Source organism: Eschrichtius robustus, chromosome 3, assembly GCF_028021215.1.
Source record: "Eschrichtius robustus isolate mEscRob2 chromosome 3, mEscRob2.pri, whole genome shotgun sequence".
In the NCBI taxonomy this organism is placed as follows: Eukaryota; Metazoa; Chordata; class Mammalia; order Artiodactyla; family Eschrichtiidae; genus Eschrichtius; species Eschrichtius robustus.
Genome location: NC_090826.1, coordinates 67,546,398 through 67,571,451, shown reverse-complemented (window position 1 = coordinate 67,571,451; position 25,054 = coordinate 67,546,398). Strand labels below are relative to the sequence as shown.

Here is a 25,054-nt window from a genome sequence, read left to right as displayed (position 1 = left end):
AGGAATGCAAGATATTTCTGTGCATTAATTTTGTATCCTGCAACTTTACCAAATTCACTGATTAGCTCTAGTGGTTTTCTGGTGGCATCTTTATGATTTTCTATGTATAGTATCATGTCATCTGCAAACAGTGACAGTTTTACTTCTTCTTTTCCAATTTATATTCCTTTTATTTCTTTGTCTTCTCTGACTGCCATGGCTAGGACTTCCAAAACTATGTTGAATAATAGTGGTGAGAGTGGACATCCTTGTCTTTTTTCTGATCTTAGAGCAGATGCTTTCAGTTTTTCACCATTGAGAATGATCTTTGCTGTGGGTTTGTCATATATGGCCTTTATTATGTTGAGGTAGGTTTCCTCTGTGCCCACTTTCTGGAGAGTTTTTATCATAAATGTGTGTTGAATTTTGTCAAAAGCTTTTTCTGCCATCTATTGAGATGATCATATGGTTTTTCTTCTTCAGTTTGTTAATATGGTGTATCACATTGATTGATTTGCATATACTGAAGAATCCTTGCCTCCCTGGCATAAATCCCACTTGATCATGGTGTATGATCCTTTTAATATGTTGTTGGATTCTGTTTGCTAATATTTTGTTGAGGTTTTTGCATCTGTGTTCATCAGTGATATTGGTCTGTAGTTTTCTTTCTTTGTGACATCTTTGTCTGGTTTTGGTGTCAGGGTGATGGTGGCCTCGTAGAACTTGTTTGGGAGTGTTCCTCCCTCTGCAATTTTTTGGAAGAGTTTGAGAAGGATAGGTGTTAGCTCTTCTCTAAATGTTTGATAGAATTCACCTGTGAAGTCATCTGGTCCTGGACTTTTGTTTGTTGGAAGATTTTTAGTTACATTTTCAATTTCATTACTTGTGATTGGTCTGTTTATATTTTCTGTTTCTTCCTGGTTCAGTCTCGTGAGGTTGTGCTTTTCTAAGAATTTGTCCATTTCTTCCAGGTTGTCCATTTTATTGGCATATAGTTGCTTGTAGTAGTCTCTCACGATCATTTGTATTTTTGCAGTGTCAGTTGTAATTTCTTCTTTTCTGTTTCCAATTTTATTGATTTGAATCCTCTCCCTTTTTTTCTTGATGAGTCTGGCTAAAGGTTTATCAATCTTGTTTATCTTCTCAAAGAACCAACTTTTAGTTTTATTTATCTTTGCTATTGTTTTCTTCATTTCTATTTTATTTATTTCCCTTTTTAAAAAAATTATTTATTTTTATTTATTTATTTTTGGCTGTGTTGGGTCTTCGTTTCTGTGCTAGGGCTTTCTCTAGTTGCGGCAAGTGGGGGCCACTCTTCATCACGGTGCACGGGCCTCTCACTACCGTGGCCTCTTTTGTTGTGGAGCACAGGCTCCAGACGCGCAGGCTCAGTAGTTGTGGCTCATGGGCCCAGTTGCTGCGCGCCATGTGGGATCTTCCCAGACCAGGGTTTGAACCCGTGTCCACTGCCTTAGCAGGCAGATTCTCAACCACTGCGCCACCAGGGAAGCCCCATTTCTATTTTATTTATTTCTTGTCTGATCTCTATGATTTCTTTCCTTCTACTACCTTTGGGATTTTTTTGTTCTTCTTTCCCAAGTTGCTTTAGGTGTAAGGTTAGATTGTTTATTTGAGATTTTTCTTGTTTCTTGAAGTGAGATTGAATTGCTATAAATTTCCCTCTTAGAACTGCTTTTGCTGCATCCCATAGGTTTTGGGTCCTTGTGTTTTCACTGTTATTTGTTTCTATGTATTTTCTGATTTCCTCTTTGATTGCTCAGTGGTCTCTTGGTTATTTAGTAGCGTATTGTTTAGCCTCCATGTGTTTGTGTTTTTAACAGATTTTTTCCTGCAATTAATTTCTAATCTCATAGCATTGTGGTCAGAAAAGATGCTTGATACAATTTCAGTTTTCTTAAATTTACTGAGGCTTCATTTGTTACCCAAGATGCAGTCTATCCTGGAGAATGTTCTGTGTGCACTTGAGAAGAAATTGTATTCTGCCACTTTTGGGTGGAATGTCCTATAAATATCAATTAAGTTTGTCTGGTCTGTTGTGTTCTTTAAAGCTTCTGTTTCCTTATTTATTTTCTGTCTGGATGATCTGTCCATTGGTGTAAGTGGGGTGTTAAAGTCCCCCACTATTATTGTGTTAGTATTGGTTTCCCCTTTTATGGCTGTTAGCATTTGCCTTATGTATTGAGTTGCTCCTATGTTGGGTGCATAAATATTGATAATTATATCTTCTTGGATTGATCCCTTGATCATTATGTAATGTCCTTCCTTATCTCTTGTAACAGTCTTTATTTTTAAAGTCTATTTTATCTGATATGAGTATTGCTACTACAGCTTTCTTTTGATTTCCATTTGCATGGAATATCTTTTTCCATCCCCTCACTTTCAGAGTGTATGTGTCCCTAGGTGTGAGGTGGGTCTCTCGTAGAGACATATATATGGGTCTTGTTTTTGTATGCATTCAGCCAGTCTGTGTCTTTTGGTTGGAGCATTTAATCCACTTACATTCAAGGCAGTTATCGATATGCATGTTCCTATTACCATTTTCTTAATTGTTTCGGGTTTGTTTGTGGGTCTTTTTCTTCTCTTGTGTTTCCTGCCTAGAGAAGTTCCTTTAGCATTTGTTGTAAAGCTGGGTTGGTGGTGCTGAATTCTTTTAGCTTTTGCTTGTCTGTAAAGCTTTTTATTTCTGCATCGAATCTGAATGAGATCCTTGCTGGGTAGAGTAATCTTGGTTGTAGGTTTTTCCCTTTCATCGCTTTAAATATGTCCTGCCACTCCCTTCTGGCCTGCAGAGTTTCTGCTGAAAAATCAGCTGATAACTTTATGGGGATTCCATTGTATGTTATTTGTTGCTTTTCTCTTCCTGCTTTTAATATTTTTTCTTTGAATTTAATCTTTGTTAGTTTAATATGTGTCTTCACGTGTTTCTCCTTGGGTTTTTACTGTCTGGGACTTGCTGTGCTTCCTGGACTTGGTTGGCTATTTCCTTTCCCATGTTAGGGAAGTTTTCAACTATAATCTCTTCAAATATTTTCTCAGAGCTTTCTCTTTCTCTTCTTCTTCTTGGACCCCTATAGTTCGACTGTTGATGCATTTAATGTTGTCCCGGAGGTCTCTGAGACTGTCCTCATTCCTTTTCATTCTTTTTTCTTTATTCTGCTCCTTGGCAGTTATTGCCACCATTCTATCTTCCAGCTCACTTATTTGTTCTGCTTCAATTATTCTGCTATTGATTCCTTCTAGTGTATTTTTCATTTCAGTTATTGTGTTGTTCATCACTGTTTGTTCTTTAGTTCTTCTAGGTCCTTGTTAAACATTTCTTGTATTTTCTTAATCCGTGCCGTCATTCTGTTTCTGAGATTTTAGATCATCTTTACTATCATTACCGTGAATTTTTTTTCAGGTAGACTGCCTATTTCCTCTTCATTTATTTGGTCTTGTAGGTTACCTTGCTTCTTCATCTGTCACATACATTTTTGTCATCTCTTTTTTTTTTTTTGATGAGTGCTGCTGTGTTCCTTTTTTGCTGGTTGTTTGGTGTGAGGTGTCCAGCACTGGAGTTTGCAGGCAGTTGGGTGGAGCTGGGTCTTGGTGCCGAGATGAGGACCTCCGGGAGAGCTCACACCGATTAATATTCCCTGGGGTCTGAGATTCTCTCATAGTCCAGTGGTTTGGACTTGGCACTCCCACCACAGGAGATCAGGCCTGACCTCTGGCCCGATAATGCAGGGATTCCTCCTGTCCCCATAGGTGTCTGAGGTCCTCCACCAGCGCCTGGTAGGTGCCCTAGTTGTGAGGAGACACGAACTCTGCGTCCTCCTACTCCGCCATCTTGACTCCAGTCAGAAGCTCCCTTGCTCACCAGTGAAAGCCAGTGCTCAGAGTTCATTGCAGTCCCTGGACCCGCTTCACAATCCTCCTCAGCACAGGACTCTAGGCAGCCACTCAGCATGAGCTGAAAGCCATTTACCATCCTCACAGTGGCTGGAAATCTGCTTAGGGAAGCCTTCAGCCCAACAGAAACATCACAAACCTGATTTATGTTTTCTTATATTATGACAGAAGTTGAGCATCTTTAAGACTTTTATTGTCTATTTTTAATACTTTTTTTATGAAATGCTTGCTCTCATCCTTTGCCCATTTTTCAAAATTGGGCTGTTCATCTTTTTCTTATTGGGTTATAATTATTTCAAGTTTTTCATTTCTGTTAGGATTTTATGTTACATATTTTTTTATGTAGTCAAGAAGTTTAGTCTTCTCCTTATTGGATTCCAGGTTGGAAATTCAGTTTAATAAAAAAGTCTTGTGGTTCCGTCCTATTTACAGGGGCAAGAACATTTGTGGTGTTCTCAAGACTGTCATTACACTTACTATCAGCAGAACAGTGTGGTAGGAGGTAGGAGGATGCTTAGTGGATAGATATATTACCAACTGATCCCAGTCTCTGGTTTCTCGTTTGGAATGAGCATTCGAGAGGGCTGACTTTTGAGGCATGGCATTAGATTTTCCTAGTATCTTTGTTACCTTTTTTAGGGATCACTTTGTCTTCAAGTGTGAAACTTGTTGAAATCATTTCTAGTTTTCTGTTCTGTTCAACAGCTTCTTTATAATGCATTCCCTTATGTGCATATAAACCTGTTTTCTATGCTTTTTTTAGTCTCTTTCTTATGTTTTTCACAACTAAAATTAGGAAGCAATCCAGAGTGAAAGGAATATTATATAACCCAATGTAGTTAATATTCTTTTCTATTCTGTGAAGAGATATGGGCATTGTCTTTGGTTCTAAAGAATTTAATATTTTAGAAATAGGAACATTATAGAATCATAAATTGAGAGTAACTAAGTTGGTTCAGTATTTGATTAAATTCCCCAAAGATTTGTTTTCTCTTAAGCTGAATGTTTTTTAAGACTAGTTATGAAAGACCTTTTTCTAGAGAGATTGGTTTTATTGACAATTCTTTATGTGCTCTGCTGTTTCTAGTCCTGATTATGACATACTCTTTTTTTAGGCATCTCTATATCCTACTTAAAGAGAAGTAATTCTGTAACTCTGTAGCTTATTTTGATTCCTAAAAATAATATATTTGTTTTATTACTTTAGGTATGTACATCCCGATTCTGGTTTAATTATCGACATGTTGCAAATACTCTTTCTGTTTATAGAAGTGTCAAGAGGCTAGGTATTCCTGACAGGTAAGTATCCTTAATAAAGCTTAACTCTGATCCTCAGTGAAAATCACCTTTAGATATTATATCTGTGTTTTTGTGTTGCTTTGAAAAACATAAAGAAACCTAATTTGAAGTTATTTTATTGTTGTTAGAGCATAACTATCATGTATAAAATAGTTCTTAAGAGCATAATGGCAAATTATATAAAACAACAATCAACACTAAGGTAAAAAGATTTGATAAAGTATAATTGTTCAGTGTCATTTATTTAATTATTCAGTGCTTCAGTCTGGGTTTAATTGTAGGCAACAGAAGGCAATTCTGACCGATTCAAGTAGAAAAGGTATTTATTGAAAGCATATTGATTAGTTTACCAAATTGCTGGGAAGGCTGAGGCCTTAAAGAGTCAGGAACAAGAGAGACTACGTAACAGAAAAGACATATCTAAAAATCATGGCATAAAACCAGTCCAGTGATAAGAATGCACCTTGAATTGCTGATGGCTAGACTCAGCTACTACATTACTGCTACCATTGCCTTTGGAAACTTAATGTTGCTTCTGCGGCCTGCTGCCAAAATCTGACCTTTGCCGTCCCAGCTTCTTACTGTCTCTAGCTCTTAATTTAGAGTCCTTGGTGGGAATGTCATGTTGGCAGAATATAGATTAAGTGCCCATGTCCATGCTGCAGGGGTGACAAGAAGAATGACTATGTGGCATTGTTAGCTTCTCTATGGGGGGGGGGGGCTCTACCTTCTGTGAAGACTCATAAAGTGGTATATTCCCTAATTATATGAGGGAGCTCAGGTACTAAGCAGAGCTCCCACACCTCCACGCCTAAATACCTGTCCTCTACATTTGGTTTGTCAGATATGATAGATCTATTTTTGCTACTTCCAAAGCAGTTATAGAAGAAATTGCAGTCAGTTCAGTTACTTAGGTTTGATTTACTTAGTCCTGTGTTCCTCGCTACCTGTGAGGCAGTATGGAAAGAGCTTTGCAGTTAAACAGATCTGAGTTTGAAATCTGGGTTTAGTGCTGATTTTGGTTAATCATTTCGTGATACTAAGCCTATTTTCTCAGCTATTACATGGTGATGGTACTACCTTCTTTGCAGGATTTAGGTACTTACAGTAAAGTGAATAGAGATATGTATAAAGTGCTGCAGGAGAAGAAAGGAAGCAGGGCATGACTCAGGAAACAAAGTTATCTTACAGTCTATGTCAATAGATCATTTTAGCCTAAGAAGCTGACAACTATAGCCTCAGAGCTGTAATTTAATTCCTGTATTTCATCTGGAAGTTAAGGCATCTTGGTAATACCATTTTTAAAAAGTACATTAAATTAAGTCTGAGAAAGGATGATTTGTTATATCAAGTATAAGAATTATTCTTGTTATTAGCTGATTACTGTTATTTGTTAATTAGTTCTCAAATAGGTGTATGTGGTTAGTCTGTTGATTTTTAACTGCTATTGCTTCTATACCCAATGTGCTCCTTCGGGGAATTACTATGCATGGTTTGGCAGTAGGTTTCATTTTGGTAAATGAGTCTTTGTCCTGTCTATAAGTCATTAGGATATGTTTAAATGATTTAAGTAAGATTTAGAAGGACTTTTTAGAAATAGAATATAACTGTAGGATGTATTTTATATATAATAATTAGTAGGTTTGTCCTTAGGTTTCTGAAGAATATTCTTTAAAAGCTTATTCCTGTTTCAAATGCTTTCCTGTCTACATCTCTGGTTATGAAGTCTTTGTTAGAGAATGAATTGGGGATTGAAACAGTTGATGATTTAAAACATTTGTTACTTAATAAACAGTGATCAATAGAATAGATTCTATTTGGCTTTTAGTCTGTTATCAGGAATACTCCTCTTCTTGGTGACTTATCTCACTTTACTCCTACCTGGAATCAAGTATAAAAATATAATTAGAAGTAAATTTTAGTCAGAAAGTAATAAACTATTATGAAATAACAGTTTGGAAACTTAAAATCATTGAGTGGTTTTCAGTTTTAAAGCTTGAATTTCAAAATACAGTTTGAATTTATTTTATACATTATGGAACATTTTCAAGTTAAAACAGTATTATCCTAGCTTCTGACATATATCATAGCTTCTCAGGCTGTGTATCCTGAGAAAAATGAGTGGTCACTGCATTGAACAAAAATTATGAGTAGAACTCTGTTTTGTTTTGTTTTACCTTATTTGCTTTTTAAAAGGAGCATTTTACTTTGTCTTGCCATGCAAAGTATTTGCATTTGGTTTTTCCATATACTTCAATAAGAAACTAGTTCATGTCAGAAATCATTTACCGAAACACATGACACAGATGATTGCCTTTTATTGTGGAAGTTCACATCAATTCCTTAGATCCTGTTTGAAATGTTACATTAATTGTGTCAGTACTCTTGTTCTGATTTCTTTTTGATTTTCTGTCTGTATTTCACCTACTCCAACTATACTGAGCTATTCTCTTTGCCTGGAATGGTTGTCTATACTTCTGGCTCACTGCCAGCAAAACCTGGCCGTGATTCTGAATCACTCAAGGTACACGTTAAAAATACTGATTTCTCGGCTTCACCCCTGGAGATTCTAATTCACTAAATCTGAAGTGAGTCCTAGACATCAACTCTATATGTGGTTCTGGTGTACAGTGAAGTTAGGAAGCACAGCTGTAACTTTTACCTGACCTTCCAAATTCACTTTAGTACTTCTTCAAAAAAGTATTCTTGACCTCCTTGTTTGCTTTTATGGTATCCTTTGTCTGTACTTTGATTATAACATGGTTATACTAATTATAGTATGTCTCCCTCATTAGATTATAAACTCCTTGAAGGGAACAAGAATTATATTTTATTTCACTTTGTACTTCTAGCATCTAGCACAGTACTTGGCACATAGTAGGTGCTCAGTAGGTATTGCATAAATAAACTTGTGACTTGGAAATACTTTAACCAGTTAGGCAAAACAAACACAAGTCTGTACTTTAAAAGTAAAAACATTTGTCTTCTAAAGTGTGTTAGTCTAGTTTTTAGCAAATGTTAATGTTATAAAAGACTTTTTAATACATAAGTTGCCAGAATTTTATAATACTGTTTCAAAATATTGATTCAGTGAGGGGATTTTAATGGTTATGGGGGAAAATAAAAAGACGTGCTCATAAGCGGTTCATAATTGCCCTCCACCTTATCTATTATCCTTTTCATACGTAGGTTCCATGGAGTTCAGGTGTCTTGCACTTTGTGCCCATGCTTTCTGTAACCTTACCCACCCTCAGAGATTTTGTTTTTCTTTGCCTGGTTTTAGCTTCCTGAAACATTTCACTATTTTTAGGAAATTTTGTGTCCTCAAATACTTGTTCTGGACTAAATCCCTGTTTTGCTACCTCCAGTATGCTTTAAATGCTTAAGATGAGGAAGCGAAAAGGCATTAAGCAGGGCTTAGGTTCTAAAGTCAGTATGTGAAGCAAAAATTGAGCTAAAATTTTTCTTGTGAAGTTTCTTAAATAGCACATAAAGCACAATATAGTATTATCTTTCATCAAGTCTAACATAGCAGTTTTAGAGCAGTGCTAGAGCAAATTACTGTTTTCTTTTTCTTTGGTGGAACATTTGATGAAGTGGTTCACTTACGATTAAGGGACATGTTATATGAAAAATAGCCGTATCTTTAACACTAGAATCGTGACGCTCATGCTGTGAGAGGCACATGGGAATTGAGACTGAGGGAATGTAGAATTGTAGCTCCCATCTCATCTCATGTTTACTTTGGGGAATAAATGCATTGAGTAATAGGGTGGATGAAGTCTGTCTTTCCTTTTATTTTTTTTGGCTCAATGCATAAGAATTAAGTTTATGGAGTTAAATGTGTATATAATTTTTCTTAAAATATGATTTAGCTCTGCTACGAGTTGGGTGGATGTGAGTTTTTGTAACGATCCCTATCTGATAAACTATTTCTATAGTTAAATCCAGTAGCTTTTCTTTTTTTTTTTTAATTTTTTTTATTGAAGTAGAGTTGATTTACAATGTTGTGTTAATTTCTCCTGTACAGCAAAGCGACTCAGTGATGGTCCAGTAGCTTTTCTGACACTATTTTTTCCCTTACTCTGTATTTTAATCATTATGTGAGATTAATATTCTTAATTTAAATCTTTATTCATCTCCCCTTACTCATAAACTCTTAGGGTATGCAAAATAAAGTTCAAATCCCTTATGCTGGAACTCAAGGCTTTTGCAATCTGTCCATATCTAATATTCTGATCATTTAATTTCAATTCCTTATGCTCTAGCCAATACCTTCTTATAAGTCTCTGTTTTGGCCTCTGTCATTGCCTTAGACTGGTCCTTCTTGTCTACAGTTTTTTCCTTCCACCCTCCTTTCTAGTTTTCCTGTGCCCAAATTCACTTCATACATTCCCTAAAGCTTTCTCAGTCCTTCTTGCATAAATATTTTATTTGTACTTCTATCATGGCACTTTTTTGTATGTATTGATCTTATTTCTTCAAGGTAGGTTCTGATACTATATTTGTATTCCTCCCAGTACGTTCTTTAATATATTGTGCAGAGTTGAATGAATGAATGAATGAATAGTATGCTAAAGATCCCTAGTTAAGTGGAACCTAATTGGTCTAGGTTAGAAAGGAAATATATATGAATATTGCTTATTTATAGTCTCTTTAGATCTTTATTCTTAAACTGCACTGAGCTAAAAGTGCTCTATAGTAGATTTTATAAACTATTCCCTGACTCCTACTTTTGGGATCCATGGGTGGGGGTGATCTCACCAGGGAACTTCAGATTCATTTCTTTCTATGAGAAGTCTATAGAGTCTTGCCGAAGACAAGTTATTCCCTATCTTCCTACTGTTTAAGTTCCCTCAGAATGCACTTTTGAGTTTTTGGTCTCTTATTCTTTTTAACTTCTTTCTCAAGTAATAAATATTAGAATTAGAAATGTGAATTCTGGTAATGTTGTAAATTAAAAAAGAAAAAAAATCACTAACTGCCTGTTATTGTTGTTTTAAAAATCAGATTGGTAATATAGCTTTTGACAGTTATTTTTTATTCTGCTGCGGATTTGATCTTATACATAAGAAGATATTGTGTACGGTGGAACATTAATAAGATACTTCAGGAATTTTCCTGTATAATTTCTCATTAAAATAATATGGAGAAAGGCATGGTTATTACGGTTCATTGGAGATGCTTGTGACTTTCCGATAAGGTCAGCCAAAATGGACCCCTATTTTTGGCCTCCTCCTCCATCCCCCCTGCAACACACATTCACTCTCCACTGTCCACCATGATTCAGATACTGTGTTAGGGATTTTATAAAGAATTATTTATTCCTTGAACTTTTATGAGAGAATCCCCTCCCCCCCTTTTTGCATATTAAAAAGGGTTACTGAGAGTGGTTAAATGACTTGCTTAAGGTACATTAAAGGCACTGTTAAATAATAGAACCAGAATTTGAGTTCAGGTGTTTGGACTTTCTATTATTTCACAGCTATCTCCTCCCTAGGAAATTATAACAGATAATATTTATGTAATATTTACAACAAGAGAATTCTTTTAATAACATGATCTCATGTTATTCTTATGACAGTCCTATAGAGGTTGGTAAAATGCGCACTGATCATTTATACCTTATTTAATTAAAAAATGTATATCTACATGTTGAATGTGGTGCTTATGAAAATCATTCATATTAATTGAATAATATAAGGAGCACCTTCCCATTTTCCTATTTTTTCTATAGTTTTTACTATTGTCTAAGTCTTCATGATTTCATGCTTCATGTACTTCATGCTTCTGTACTTCAGCAGCTTTGTAGCTGTTTATTCCCTGTCTCTGGTCTCTTTCCCCCTCCAGCCCATCCTACACACAGCTGTTAGAATTGTCTTTCTCAGACACTGCTTTTACCTTTTAAATCCCACGATTAAGAACCTGCAGTGACTGCTGTTTCTCTAAAAAAAATCCAAAAATTTCAACCAGTGTTCAGTCTTTACTGCTTTGTTAATTACAACTTACTATGTTCATTTGTTGATTTGTTACGATGTCTACTACATAATATTGATTCACTCCTATTTCTATTTTTTTTTTAACCATTCATCCCACTTAGAGCACTTAGAATATCCTCTGTGCTGTCCTTTCCTACCCATATAGCTTTCTTTCCTTTGTGTCACTATGTAGAACTTTGTAGAGTACCCTGTACAGGGAGGTTACTGAGTGATATTTTTTAAACCATTAGTTAATTTATAAAATTTTCTCAATAATTAAATATACAGTTAAAACTTTATTACTATTTTTATTTTATGATTTTACCTCCTTTTTTGTGAACAAAAGGACTAGAACTGTAGTAAATATGCTTTGTAAATAATTTGTAATATATTATCGTAGTTATTGTCAAGATAATATTAACTCATGCCTTTGAGTATTCTGCTTCTTGTCTTCTGTCATTTCCCAACAGTATTTTTTCTCATATACTTTGTAAAAATACAAATAATAGTGTTTGAATATAGATACTTACGTATTCTGAGCAGTCTGTCATTTTATTCTCACGTTGGCAGCTGATTTGTCTGCCACTCCACGTGATGTTCTTGGTGAAGTGCATAATATCTTGAATAGGTGAACGTTTAGAATAGTTAAGAAGCTGAAATGTTCTCTGAGGAGAATAGTGACAATGCTAAAAGGAGCATTTTGGCCACTGCTATCATGCTCTTATGTTTAGATAATAAGATCCATATTCAAGACTAAGGAGGCCATTAAGGGTTTTATGGAGCAAAGGGGAAATTTCTTTATTGATTTGTAAATAGATAGAAGGGTTTTGGGCTGTTGAAGAAGTGAGAGATGCTTATTTTTCATCAATACCACAATGTCTTCATTCCTGACACTATCTTCATATCTGGGAATTTGATTTCCTCGACTTTGGTCTTCTTTTGAATTGTCTTCGGGTCATGTTCTTCCATATTAAGCTTGCAGTCAGCTTGTCAAGTTCTTAAAATCCTTTTGGGATTTTGATTTGCAATGCAGTGAGTTTTAGATTAATTTAGAGAGAATGGGCTTCTTTATGGTATTTTATCATTCAATTTATGAATAAGGTATATGTACATTTAATTATGTGTTTAACATCTTTCAACTAAGCTTTATAATTTTGTTTTTGTTTTTTTAAAACATATTGCCTTTTTAAAAAAATAAATTTATTTATTTATTTACTTATTTATTTTTGGCCACGTTGGGTCTTCATTGCTGCATGCGGGCTTTCTCTAGTTGCGGCGAGCGGGAGCTACTCTTTGTTGCAGTGTGCGGGCTTCTCATTGGGGTGGCTTCTCTTGTTGCGGAGCATGGGCTGTAGGCACGCAGGCTTCAGTAGTTGTGGCACACAGGCTCAGTAGTTGTGGCTTGCGGGCTCTAGAGCACAGGCTCAGTAGTTGTGGTGCACGGGCTTAGTTGCTCTGCGGCATGTGGGATCTTCCTGGAACAGGTCTTGAACCCGTGTCGCCTGCATTGGCAGGCGGATTCTTAACCACTGCACCACCAGGGAAGTCCAAGCTTTATAATTTTGAATTTTTAGTTTTTGGTAGAATTTTTAGTTGTCATATTTTTTTGGTTGATACTGTAAGTGGTACCCTTTAAAAATACATTTTCTTACTTCTGATGCGCATGCAGTTGGTTTTTGTTCTAGCAACTCACTGAACTCTTATTAATTTTAATAATTTGACTGTAAATTCTCTTTTGGTAGCCATAAAATCTAAATGACAGTTTTCTTACTTTAAAATCTTTGTACCATAAACATTTTTTTTATTCTTCAAAAGCTTTTCATATTTGAAAATTTGGGGATAAAAGTTGTCTTTAAAGACCTCAGAATTAGTAGTCCAGGGAAATCCTTTATTTTACACATGAGAAAAATGTGTTCTTGAGAGGTAAAGTGACGTTTAAGGTCAACAACTGTGTGGTGGCAGACCTAATGCTAGAATCCTTGTATAATGATTATATTATATTGTGTTGCCCAATTCATCAGAATAAATAAGTGAAATATTGAAGAAGAAAGATAAATGAAAGCAATTAATTAAAAATAAGTATAACTGTTGATACATCTTAGGAAGTTGATGTTTGCATGATAACTCAGTATACTGGATTTACTATTGTAAACAATAATCTAATAACCTTACCAAAATTACAGTAGCTTGTCTTCAGAGCTTCCTCCTATAATAAGCTTTCTCTAGAGCTGTCTATCTATTTTAGTTTGAAAATAACTCAGAAAATTATTTTTATTTTCATTTTGGCCCTCCAATAGAGTGCACCTGTGGGCGTCTTATGTCAGGTTTTTATGTCAGAATGTGCAATAACTTGATTTCCTAAGTATTTGTGATGGCCTTGTTAAATAGTCTTGCTGAATGATTATTTTAAAATCAATTATAAACCAATTTAAGATTCAGTGGCTTCCAAGGATCGTGTTGTAAATGTAAAGAAATCACAATTTAGATTGGAGGCATTTAGCATAGTGTTTAAGAGTTCAAGCTCTTAAACTGTCTCTATTTGTTGATGACATACTATTATGTATAGAAAACCCTAAAGAGACTCCACCAAAAAATTGGTAGAACTAATAAACAAAAAAATCAGTAAAATTGCAGGATACAAAATCAATATATGAAAATCTCTTATGCCTCTACTAATAACGAACTATCAGAAAGAGAAATTAAGAAAACAGTTCCATCAAGAACAATAAAATACCTAGTAATAAATTTAACCAAGGAGGTAAAAGACCTGTATGCTGAAAACTATAATACATTAATGAAAGAAATTGAAGAATACACAAATAAGTGGAAAGATAGTCTGTGTTTTGTGGACTGGAAGAATTAATACTGTTAAAATGTCTGTACTACCCAAAGCAGTGTGTACTACCCAAATGTCTGTACTACCGAGTGCAATCCATATCAAAATTCCAATGGCATTTTTCACAGAAAGAGAAAAAACAACCCTAAAGTTTGTATAAAACCACAAAAGACCCCAAATAGCCAAAGCAGTCTTGAGAAAGAGGAACAAAGCTGGGGGCATCAAACTCCCTGATTTCAAACTATATTAAAAAGCCATAGTAATCAAAGCAGTATAGTATTGCATAAAAACAGATGCATAGACCAGTGGAACAGAATAGAGAGCCCAGAAATAAATCCACACATATATGATCAGTTAATTTACGACAGAGGAGCTAAAAATATACAATGGGGAAAGGACAGTCTCTTCAATAAATGGTGCTGGGAAAACTAAACAGCTACATGTAAAAGACTGAAATTAGAACATTTTCTCACACCATATATAAAAATAAACTTAAAATGGATTAAAGACTTCAACGTAAGACCTGAAACTATAAAATTCCTAGAGGAAAACACTGGCAGTAAGCTGTTTGATGTTGGTCTTGGTGATGATTTTTTGGATTTGACATCAAAACCAAAAGCAACAAAAGCAAAAATCAACAAGTGGGACTACATCAAACTAAAAAACTTCTGTACAAAAGGAAACCATCCACAAAATGAAAAGGCAATCTACTGAATAGGAGAAAATATTTGCAAATCATATGTCTGATAAGGGGTTAGTGGTCAAAATATATAAAGAACTCGTAAACTCAATAGCAAAAAACCAAACAATCCAATCAAAAAATGAGCAGAGGATCTGAATAGACATTTTCCAAAGAAGACATACAGATGGCCAATAAGTACATGAAAAGGTGCTTAACATCACTAAGCGTCAGGGAAATGCAAAGAAAACCACAATGAGATATTATTGTAAATAGTCTAGAGATGATTTAAAGTACAGGGAGGATATTGCTGTGTAGGTTAACATGCAAATACCAAGTCATTTTATATAAAGAACTTGAACATCTGTGGATTTTAGTAATCATAGGGATTCCTGGAACCAACCCCCTGCAGATACCCAGGAACAACTGTATTGGGGGACCAATAAAAGGAGCCTGATACGTTTGATGTCATATAACTTTAGGTAGGTGCTAGGTTGGTCTGAGAAATAGGAAGGAAGAAAGACAATTGGTGGGGGTGGGATACACACTAATTTAATTTACTTCTTTTCCTTTCTTCTTTCTTTTCTCCTTTCCTTCTTCCTCCTTCCCTTTTCCAACCAACAAATACGTATTGAGAGCATATGGTGTTTAGAATACACTCGCCAATTTTTGTAATTTCAACTGATGTGGGGATACAAGGAAGAGAAAAGGGCAGAAGAGTGAACTATAAATTCCATGAAAAACCTAAGTGCTTGGCTGGTGGCAGTGGGAGTGACCTCAAAGTAAGTCAGATCAACTTGACATTTCACTATGGAAAGTGGTAATAAGTATTTCTAAGAAATTTCTGAGGACTTCTAGTGGAGAATTGATAGAAACAATGTTGTAATTCTCTGTCATGTTATTATCTGACTCAGGGATGTTAAAAGGATAAGTGAAATTAACATTTGTGAACATAATTTGATTTCTTTGGAGAAAAGATATTTCACAGAGTTTTATATTAATGGTTTCTAAGAATTTGACCTCAGCATGAGTGGGAGATTACTCAATTCAGTAAAAGGTACCCTGACATTAAATCCTTATACCTACCCATTAACTTATATTTAATTATATCCATCTCCGAGGCTTCAAATCATGAAACTCAGATATGTTATTTCAGAAAGTAAAACCCCTATTAATCAGAACTTAATTTACCTAAACTGTCAGTTTTTTTCTACCATACTGGAAGCAAAGGACAATCAAATAAAATCATATTAGGGAGCTTGTTCTACAAACATATTTTCAGATTTATTCTGGGCAAGTAAAAGCTAACTTAATATTCTGTACTTTTTCTATCTATTTTGTTATATTTAATAAAAATAGATATTCAAATGTTAGCTTTGATATACTGGTAAAGATTTTTATTTAGTAGATTGATTGTACTTATTCAAGAAAGTAGTTTAGATATTGTCTTTTTTTTTTCATTTCATTATTTATTTAGATGTTTAGCTCTCGCACTAGGTTTTTACAAACTGGTGAACACTGACAAATTATTTGTCTCACAGAACTATAACCACATATTACAAGATAATATAAGTATATGGTCAAACTAACATTAATATACATCACCATTTGGTCAATTTCATAATAAACTATCAAGTATCCAAGTATTTAGTTACACAGCTCAAAAGGCATATAAAAATTAGATGTCTGCTCAGTTCACTAGCAGAAACCCACTTCTTTTTTTTTAAAATTAATTTATTAATTTATTTATTTTTGGCTGAGTTGGGTCTTCACTGCTGTGCACAGGCTTTATCTAGTTGCGGCGAGCGGGGACTACTCTTCGTTGCAGTGCTTGGGCTTCTCATTGCGGTGGCTTCTCGTTGCGGAGCATGGGCTCAGTAGTTGTGCCTCACGGGCTCAGTATTTGTGGCGCATGGGCTTAGTTGCTCCGTGGCATGTGGGATCTTCCCAGGGATTGAACCTGTGTCCCCTGCATTGGCAGGCAGACTCTTAACCACTGTGCCACCAGTGACGTCCCCACTTTTTTTTTTTGAAAGGGAGGTTGGGAAGAGAAGACATAAAAGCACATGTCCAACAAAAATAATAGCTGGTAAACAACTTCCAGTAGGTATGGAAAAATAACAAGAATTTCAAAAATTTTATGACTAAGAATTAGCTACAATAACAAAACATCTTTATCTTTAAAAAATATTTACTAAATTAAAGAGCATATTCTACATATTCTATACAAGATAAAGGCAGTATCTTACTAGAAATATTTAATAGCCCTCTCCTGTTCCTTTTTAGGCTCTTCCTGTTAAGTGGCACACAAAAGTGCAAACATTAGAATAATTGTAAAGCTTTTTTGCTTGGAGATGTTAAAGATATACTTCTATATACAATGTAGATTTTCAAAATGCAGATTTTCCATAACAGCAGAAATGAGATTTATGGAAAGATATTAAATAACACCATATGACTTGGTAAAAAATTTAACAAAAATCAATGGTTATGCAAACCTGATGTATACTGGTATGAATGTGGGCAAATGTAAATGTAAAGTGAGCAAGGAAATAACTGTATAGGCCCTGCTTTCAATGTAAGAAATGACTGAAGCAGTAAACCACATAAGATCTAGAGTATTCTTAGTTCCTAGGGTTTTAGTTCTATATGATACTAAAAAATATACAAGTGTTACACTGGATATTTTGGTACCTAATCTTTCTAAGTTTCTTATGCATTGAAAAGATTCTAGCATGGGAATAGATTTTAAGACATAACTCAGTACTGCATGAGTTCAGGAATTGGAACAAATGATAAACAAATTTGAAATGCTGAACAGCAAGAATCTTTTGCTAAGTGTCCAAATATGTTGATCGTAACCTAAACATAGAAGTTCTGTCAAGCAGGTAAACTGGTAAAATTGCTTTTCAATACCCCTGTAAAAGCTTCATTAGACTTGTTCACTGAGCCAACTTCTTGGCTAATATGTGCAACAAATTAGGTCCTGTTTGAAGTTCTACTTCCAAGACGACAGCATCAGACACCTCAGTTTTATTGACCGTTGAAGTCTTTGCAGCACAAACGTATTTGAGAATGATACTTCTCTAAGTACAAAAGTTGCTTGATGTTAAAATCTCCATGCTGCTTTTGTTTTCTGATCTGTACTGCATCTTCCTGTTTCATTCCGCCTTCTATTAATGCTAGGGCAACAAGCAGTGGAGCTGTTCCAAGGCTTGCAACATGGTGAACAGCAGTATAGTAACCAGGTTCTTCATAAAACTTGATTTCACAAGACATAACTAGCCATCAACAGTAAGGTTGGATGGTGGTGCACCTTCATGAAAAGACCAGTCAAGAACATGGATGCCTTCTTTTTCCATAAGAGCAGTGTCGTACATTGCTTTACATACTCTTACTATTGTGGTATTCCATATTTCTTAAGTTTCTCAATAACTTTGTTCAAGGTCTCTTTGGTTGGATTGTGTATAATAATAAAAATCATGTTTTTGTATGTGCCTTCAATGGGAGTTGGGCAGTTCATGCAAGACATTTTAGTCAGAAAATACTTATTAGGGCTGTGAAAGAATTAAACAAATTGAATACAGAAATGATGTAAAGAAACTTCAGCTTATTCCACTTGAAATTCTCAGTGCTTTGAGTATGAAGTTGGGAATAATGGGGAATGAGATGAACCTCCTAAGAAGAAGAAAGTCTTCAATCCTGTAATACTGAGCAACAGAGAGGAAGTGCTTTGAGGCTCACCCTGTCTAGGTCAGAACTGGAAAATGCTCTGTGGATTTCAGTTCAACACTTCTGTGTCCAGGTAACTGCTCTTATGCGGCTTCTTGGTGGAGGTGGTAGTGAATTTCTACAGCTCTCATGTCCTCATAAAGGTCATAATGTGCTTGGCAGTAATCTTCACTGACCTTCAGAAACTCCGTAAATGTGTGATGACAGAAAGGATTATCTTTACTCATTGAAAACTGTGGCCTAATCATGCAGTGGATACCAAAGTGGCAGCAACACAGGCAGCTGCGGCTGCAGCTGAAGGGCGGGGCTCCGTGGTGATTGGTTGCAGGGTGGAGACAGTGCAGGTGTTGACAGAGGCAGCAGGCAGGTATTGGGTTTTGAAAAATAGTTGAAATCAGAATGTTCCATTCCCCAAGCATTCTTCGTCTAATTTTATTGTAATTAAAAGAAGACTTCGGGAATATTTTTCAGGTTTTTTAAAGGTGAAAACAGACTTAAAATCTGTAGCTCTAAAATTAAATGATTTGCTTATTTAAAGTTTTAAAAATATTTGTAATGAAGTTTAAAGGATAAATTTCATTGAGTCATGAAAAATGGAAATACTGAAATGAGATTCTTATGAGGAAAGTGATGTCCCCTTAATATTTGTTGATGCGAGTATAGAAATTATTACAGATTTTCTTTTAGCTCTGCTCACTATTTATTTGGGAGTGAAAGTGGAGTGAAAGGCAATGTATTCCATTCTGCCAAAGAATGTAGTAGTGGATGGAAAGTGTGTGGGCTTTGAAATCAAATCTCATCTCTTCTGCTAACTAGTCATGCAGCTTTGGGCAAGTGATCTGCCCTCACTGAATTTCCTTATCTTTAGAATGGAGACAATAATAGTCTTCACGGGATTGTTGTGATTTAGTGAAAATTAAGTATCTGAAAAGACTGCAGCACAATGCCTGTCACACAGTAAACTCAACAAATATTTGCTTCCATCATCTTGTCGTCTTACCTTGTTTCCATTTTTCCATAACTTCTAATCTTATTTTTTTATAATCTTATTGAAATATGAAATCCAAATTTGATAATTTGGGTAAAATAGTAGGTGTACAATTTAATATGGAATGGTTAAATCAAATTCATGTCAATTTAACACCATTATAATGCTTTAAAAATTGTTGAATTATATTTAATTGAGATTTATTATTATCTTCCAGTTAATTATCCTTTTATTTTGTCTGTCATAGTCTCCATTAATATTTTTCCTCTTTAATTTTTTTTTTTTTTAAACATCTTTATTGAAGTATAATTGCCTTACAATGGTGTGTTAGCTTCTGCTTTATAACAAAGTGAATCAGTTATACATATACAGTATGTTCCCATTTCTCTTCCCTCTTGCATCTCCCTCCCTCCCACCCTCCCCATCCCACCCCTCTAGGTGGTCACAAAGCACTGAGCTGATCTCCCTGTGCTATGCGGCTGCTTCCCACTAGTTATCTATTTTACATTTGGTAGTGTATATATGTCCATGACACTCTCTTACCCTGTCACATCTCACCCCACCCCCTCCCCATATCCTCAAGTCCATTCTCTAGTAGGTCTGTGTCTTTATTCCTGTCTTGCCACTAGGTTCTTCATGGCCTTTTTTTTTTTTTTTCCCTTAGATTCCGTATATATGTGTTAGCATACTGTATTTGTTTTTCTCTTTCTGACTTACTTCACTCTGTATGACAGACTCTAACTCCATCCACCTCACTACAAATACCTCCATTTCATTTCTTTTTATGGCTGAGTAATATTCCATTGTATATATGTGCCACATCTTCTTTATCCATTCATCTGTCGATGGACATTTAGGTTGCTTCCATGTCCTGGCTATTGTAAATAGAGCTGCAATGAACATTTTGGTACATGACTCTTTTTGACCTATGGTTTTCTCAGGGTATATGCCCAGTATTGGGATTGCTGGGTCGTATGGTAGTTCTATTTGTAGTTTTTTCAGGAACCTCCATACTGTTCTCCATAGTGGCTGTATCAATTTACATTCCCACCAACAGTGCAAGAGTGTTCCCTTTCCTCCACACCCTCTCCAGCATTTATTGTTTCTAGATTTTTTGATGATGGCCATTCTGACCGGTGTGAGATGATATCTCATTGTAGTTTTGATTTGCATTTCTCTAATGATTAATGATGTTGAGCATTCTTTCATGTGTCTGTAGGCCATCTGTATATCTTCTTTGGAGAAATGTCTATTTAGGTCTTCTGCCCATTTTTGGATTGGGTTGTTTGTTTTTTTGTTATTGAGCTGCATGAGCTGCTTGTAAATCTTGGAGATTAATCCTTTGTCAGTTGCTTCATTTGCAAATATTTTCTCCCATTCTGATGGTTGTCTTTTGGTCTTGTTTATGGTTTCCTTTGCTGTGCAAAAGCTTTTAAGTTTCATTAGGTCCCATTTGTTTATTTGTGTTCTTATTTCCATTTCTCTGGGAGCTGGGTCAAAAAGAATCTTGCTGTGATGTATGTCATAGAGTGTTCTGCCTATGTTTTCCTCTAAGAGTTTGATAGTGTCTGCCCTTACACTTAGGTCTTTAATCCATTTTGAGTTTATTTTTGTGCATGGTGTCAGGGAGTGTTCTACTCTTTAATTTTTGTCTTAGTTGACTTTTTGATCGAATTGAAGAACAGAAGTGGTAGTAAAATACTCTTCACTATCCGTGTTGTGTCTCTGTATTTTATTCTTTGCCAAATAGATTTTTAAAAACTGGTATAAGTGATACCTCAGAAGCACAGCCATCCAAGTCTTCTTAAAGAAAAGAATATCTAAACTTAATTCTTAAGAATATCTTTCTTATTGCCCAGAGAAAATAAGAGGACCTTTTCATTTACTTGCTATTCGAGATTAGAAATGTACCAGAAAAGGCTTATTAATGATGTTTACATATATTTTTCATGCAAAATGTGCAGTTCAGGCATTGTGGTCTAGTCCTAGGAAACTGTTTATAGCATCCTAGTGAGGTTATATATAGACTGCTAAAATCTTCTACTGATGTTAAGCAAGATTCCAAGATACTTGTCATAAAAGTAGATGAGTTGGGGAGACTGATTAAGTCAGTACAGATCATTACTGGAAAAATAACAAAAGTAAAATTTTTGTTAAACATGAGAATACGTGAAAGATTGCGTATATTGATTTACATTGTGATGGATTGTATACAATATATCAAGATTTTAAAAATTGTATCCTATGTCTTTTGACAAAAGTAGGTTATACTAGATCAGTGGATGCAACATTCTTTTTTTTTCTTTTATTAACTTTATTAACTGAATGTTGCCAGTGAATTTAAAATGTTATTTTTTCTGAACAACTAAATACAGAACTCAGTACCTTTAATTGTTCTTCAAATTAACTGGATTTGATCCAGTACTTTAACTTTTACAAACTACTTCATAACACTCTACTCAGGTTATTTCTGTTTCATTAGTATGTCACTTATTGCACAAAGCTTAATATTATGCTTTATTTATTTACCACACATTCCTCTGATAAAAACAGAAAAATAATTTCTAGAGGGAAAGGTAAGGTAAGAAAGTTTTATCTAATATTGATGACCTATTTTTCTAGGAAACCATTAGCATCTAATGCTATTACAGCTAGAATTTAAAAACAAATTTAGTGGACCCCAATAAATGCACCTTTGGGTCATGCCAATCTTATTATTACGCACATTTTACACTGAATTTAACCATTCACTAGGAAACCAAAATGGAAACTTCTGAGTACAAGCAGTTTTTTAGCTTTTCCTTATTACTAACTCATTGTTATTGTTATTAGCAATAGTAATATTAGTACACCTTTTCAAATACACCAATTTTATAAATTTGTAAAAAAAGCCTTTTAGTTTTCTCTTTTAAAATTTGGAACACCATCTACCCCCAGTTTCCTACATATATGCCTTTTAAAATATTTTGCCAGTTATTTTCCCCTATCTAGAGCTTATTTTCTTTCTTCCTTTTTTTAAATTAACATCTTTATTGGTGTATAATTGCTTTACAATGTTGTGTTAGTTTCTGCTGTATAACAGAGTGAATCAGCTATATGTATACATATATCCCCATATCCCCTCCCTCTTGCGTCTCCCTCCCACCCTCCCTATCCCACCCCTCTAGGTGGTCACAAAACACTGAGCTGATCTCCCTGTGCTATGCAGCTGCTTCCCACTAGCTATCTGTTTTACATTCGGTAGTGTATATATGTCAGTGCTACTCTCTCACTTCATCACAGCTTACCCTTCCCCCTCCTTGAGTCCTCAAGTCCATTCTCTATGTCTGCATCTTTATTCCTGTCCTGCCCCTAGGTTCTTCAGAACCATTTTTTTTTTTTAGATTCCAGATATATGTGTTAGCATACAATATTTGTTTTTCCCTTTCTGTCTTACTTCACTCTGTATGAGAGTCTCTAGGTCCACACACCTCACTACAAATAACTGAATTTCGTTTCTTTTTATGGCTGAGTAACATTCCATTGTATATATGTGCCACATCTTCTTTATCCATTCATCTGTTGATGGACACTTAGGTTGCCTCCATGTCCTGGCTATTGTAAAAAGAGCTGCAATGAACATTGTGGTAATGACTCTTTTTGAATTATGGTTTTCTTAGGGTATATGCCCAGTGGTGGGATTGCTGGGTCATATGGTAGTTCTATTTTGAGTTTTTTAAGGAACCTCCATACTGTTCTCCATAGTGGCTGTATCAATTTACATTCCCACCAACAGTGCAAGAGGGTTCCCTTTTCTCCACACCCTCTCCAGCATTTATTGTTTCTAGATTTTTTGATGGTGGCCATTCTGACTGGTGTGAGGTGATACCTGATTGTAGTTTTGATTTGCATTTCACTAATGGTTAGTGATGTTGAGCATTCTTTCATGTGTTTGTTGGCAATCTGTATATCTCCTTTGGAGAAATGTCTATTTAGGTCTTCTGCCCATTTTTGGATTGGGTTGTTTGTTTTATTTGATATTGAGCTGCACGAGCTGCTTGTAAATTTTGGAGATTAATCCTTTGTCAGTTGCTTCATTTGCAAATATTTTCTCCCATTCTGAGGGTTGTCTTTTGGTCTTGTTTATGGTTTCCTTTGCTGTGCAAAAGTTTTTAAGTTTCATTAGGTCCCATTTGTTTATTTTTGTTTTTATTTCCATTTCTCTAGGAGGTGGGTCAAAAAGGATCTTTCTGTGATGTATGTCATAGAGTGTTGTGCCTATGTTTTGCTCTAAGAGTTTTAGAGTGTCTGGCCTTACATTTAGGTCTTTAATCCATTTTGAGTTTATTTTTGTGTATGGCATTAGGGAGTGTTCTAATTTCATTCTTTTACATGTAGCTGTCCAGTTTTCCCAGCACCACTTATTGAAGAGGCTGTCTTTTCTCCATTGTATATTCTTGCCTCCTTTATCAAAAATACGGTGACCATATGTGCGTGGGTTTATCTCTGGGCTTTCTCTCCTGTTCCATTGATCTATATTTCTGTTTTTGTGCCAGTACCATATTGTCTTGATTACTGTAGCTTGTAGTATAGTCTGAAGTCAAGGAGCCTGATTCCTCCAGCTCCATTTTTCCTTCTCAAGATTGCTTTGGCTATTTGGGATCTTTTGTGTTTCCATACAAATTGTGAAACTTTTTGTTCTAGTTCTGTGAAAAATGCCATTGGTAGTTTGATAGGGATTGCATTGAATCTGTAGATTGCTTTGGGTAGTATAGTCATTTTCATAATGTTGATTCTTCCAATCCAAGAACATGGTATATCTCTCCATCTGTTTGTATCATCTTTAATTTCTTTCATCAGTGTCTTATAGTTTTCTGCATACAGGTCTTTTGTCTCCTTAGGTAGGTTTATTCCTAAGTATTTTATTCTTTTTGTTGCAGTGGTAAATGGGAGTTTTCCTTAATTTCTCTTTCAGATTTTTCATTGTTAGTGTACTGGAATGCAAGAGATTTCTGTGCATTAATTTTGTATCCTGCTACTTTAGCAGATTCATTGATTAGCTCTAGTAGTTTTCTGGTAGCATCTTTAAGCTTCTCTATGTATAGTATCATGTCATCTGCAAACAGTGACAGCTTACTTGTTTTCCAATTTGATTCCTTTTATTTCTTTTTCTTCCCTGATTGCTGTGCCTAAAACTTCCAAAACCGTGTTGAATAATAGTGGTGAGAGTGGGTAACCTTGTCTTGTTCCTGATCTTAGAGGAAATGGTTTTGGTTTTTCACCATTGAGAACGATGTTCGCTGTGGGTTTGTCATATATAGCCTTTATTATGTTGAGGTAGGTTCCCTCTATGCCTACTTTCTGGAGAGTTTTTATAATAAATGGGTGTTGAATTTTGTCAAAAGCTTTTTCTGCATCTATTGAGATGATTATATGGTTTTTATTCCTTAATTTGGTAATGTGGTGTATCCCATTGATTGATTTGCGTATATTGAAGATTCCTTGCATTCCTGGGATAAACCCCACTTGATCATGGTGTATGATCCTTTTAATGTGCTGTTGGATTCTGTTTGCTAGTCTTTTGTTGAGGATACTGCATCTATGTTCATCAGTGATATTGGCCTGTAGTCTTCCATCTTGTTTAATGTGTCATTTAAAGCTTGTGTTTCCTT

The 25,054-nt window shown here is 35.2% G+C and overlaps 1 protein-coding gene and 1 pseudogene across 1 annotated transcript in view; one reads left to right on the top strand and one right to left on the bottom strand.

Annotated features, from left to right (window-relative positions):
• The window catches only part of PIGK (phosphatidylinositol glycan anchor biosynthesis class K), a 144,739-nt gene that overhangs the window by 5,077 nt on the left and 114,608 nt on the right, over positions 1–25,054 (top strand). The window contains exon 3 of the mRNA XM_068540122.1: positions 5,099–5,190. Within this exon, the coding sequence (XP_068396223.1) occupies positions 5,099–5,190 (92 nt within the window). The remainder of the gene's footprint in view (positions 1–5,098; positions 5,191–25,054) is intronic.
• Positions 17,717–18,215, bottom strand: LOC137761708 (protein tyrosine phosphatase type IVA 1 pseudogene; annotated as a pseudogene).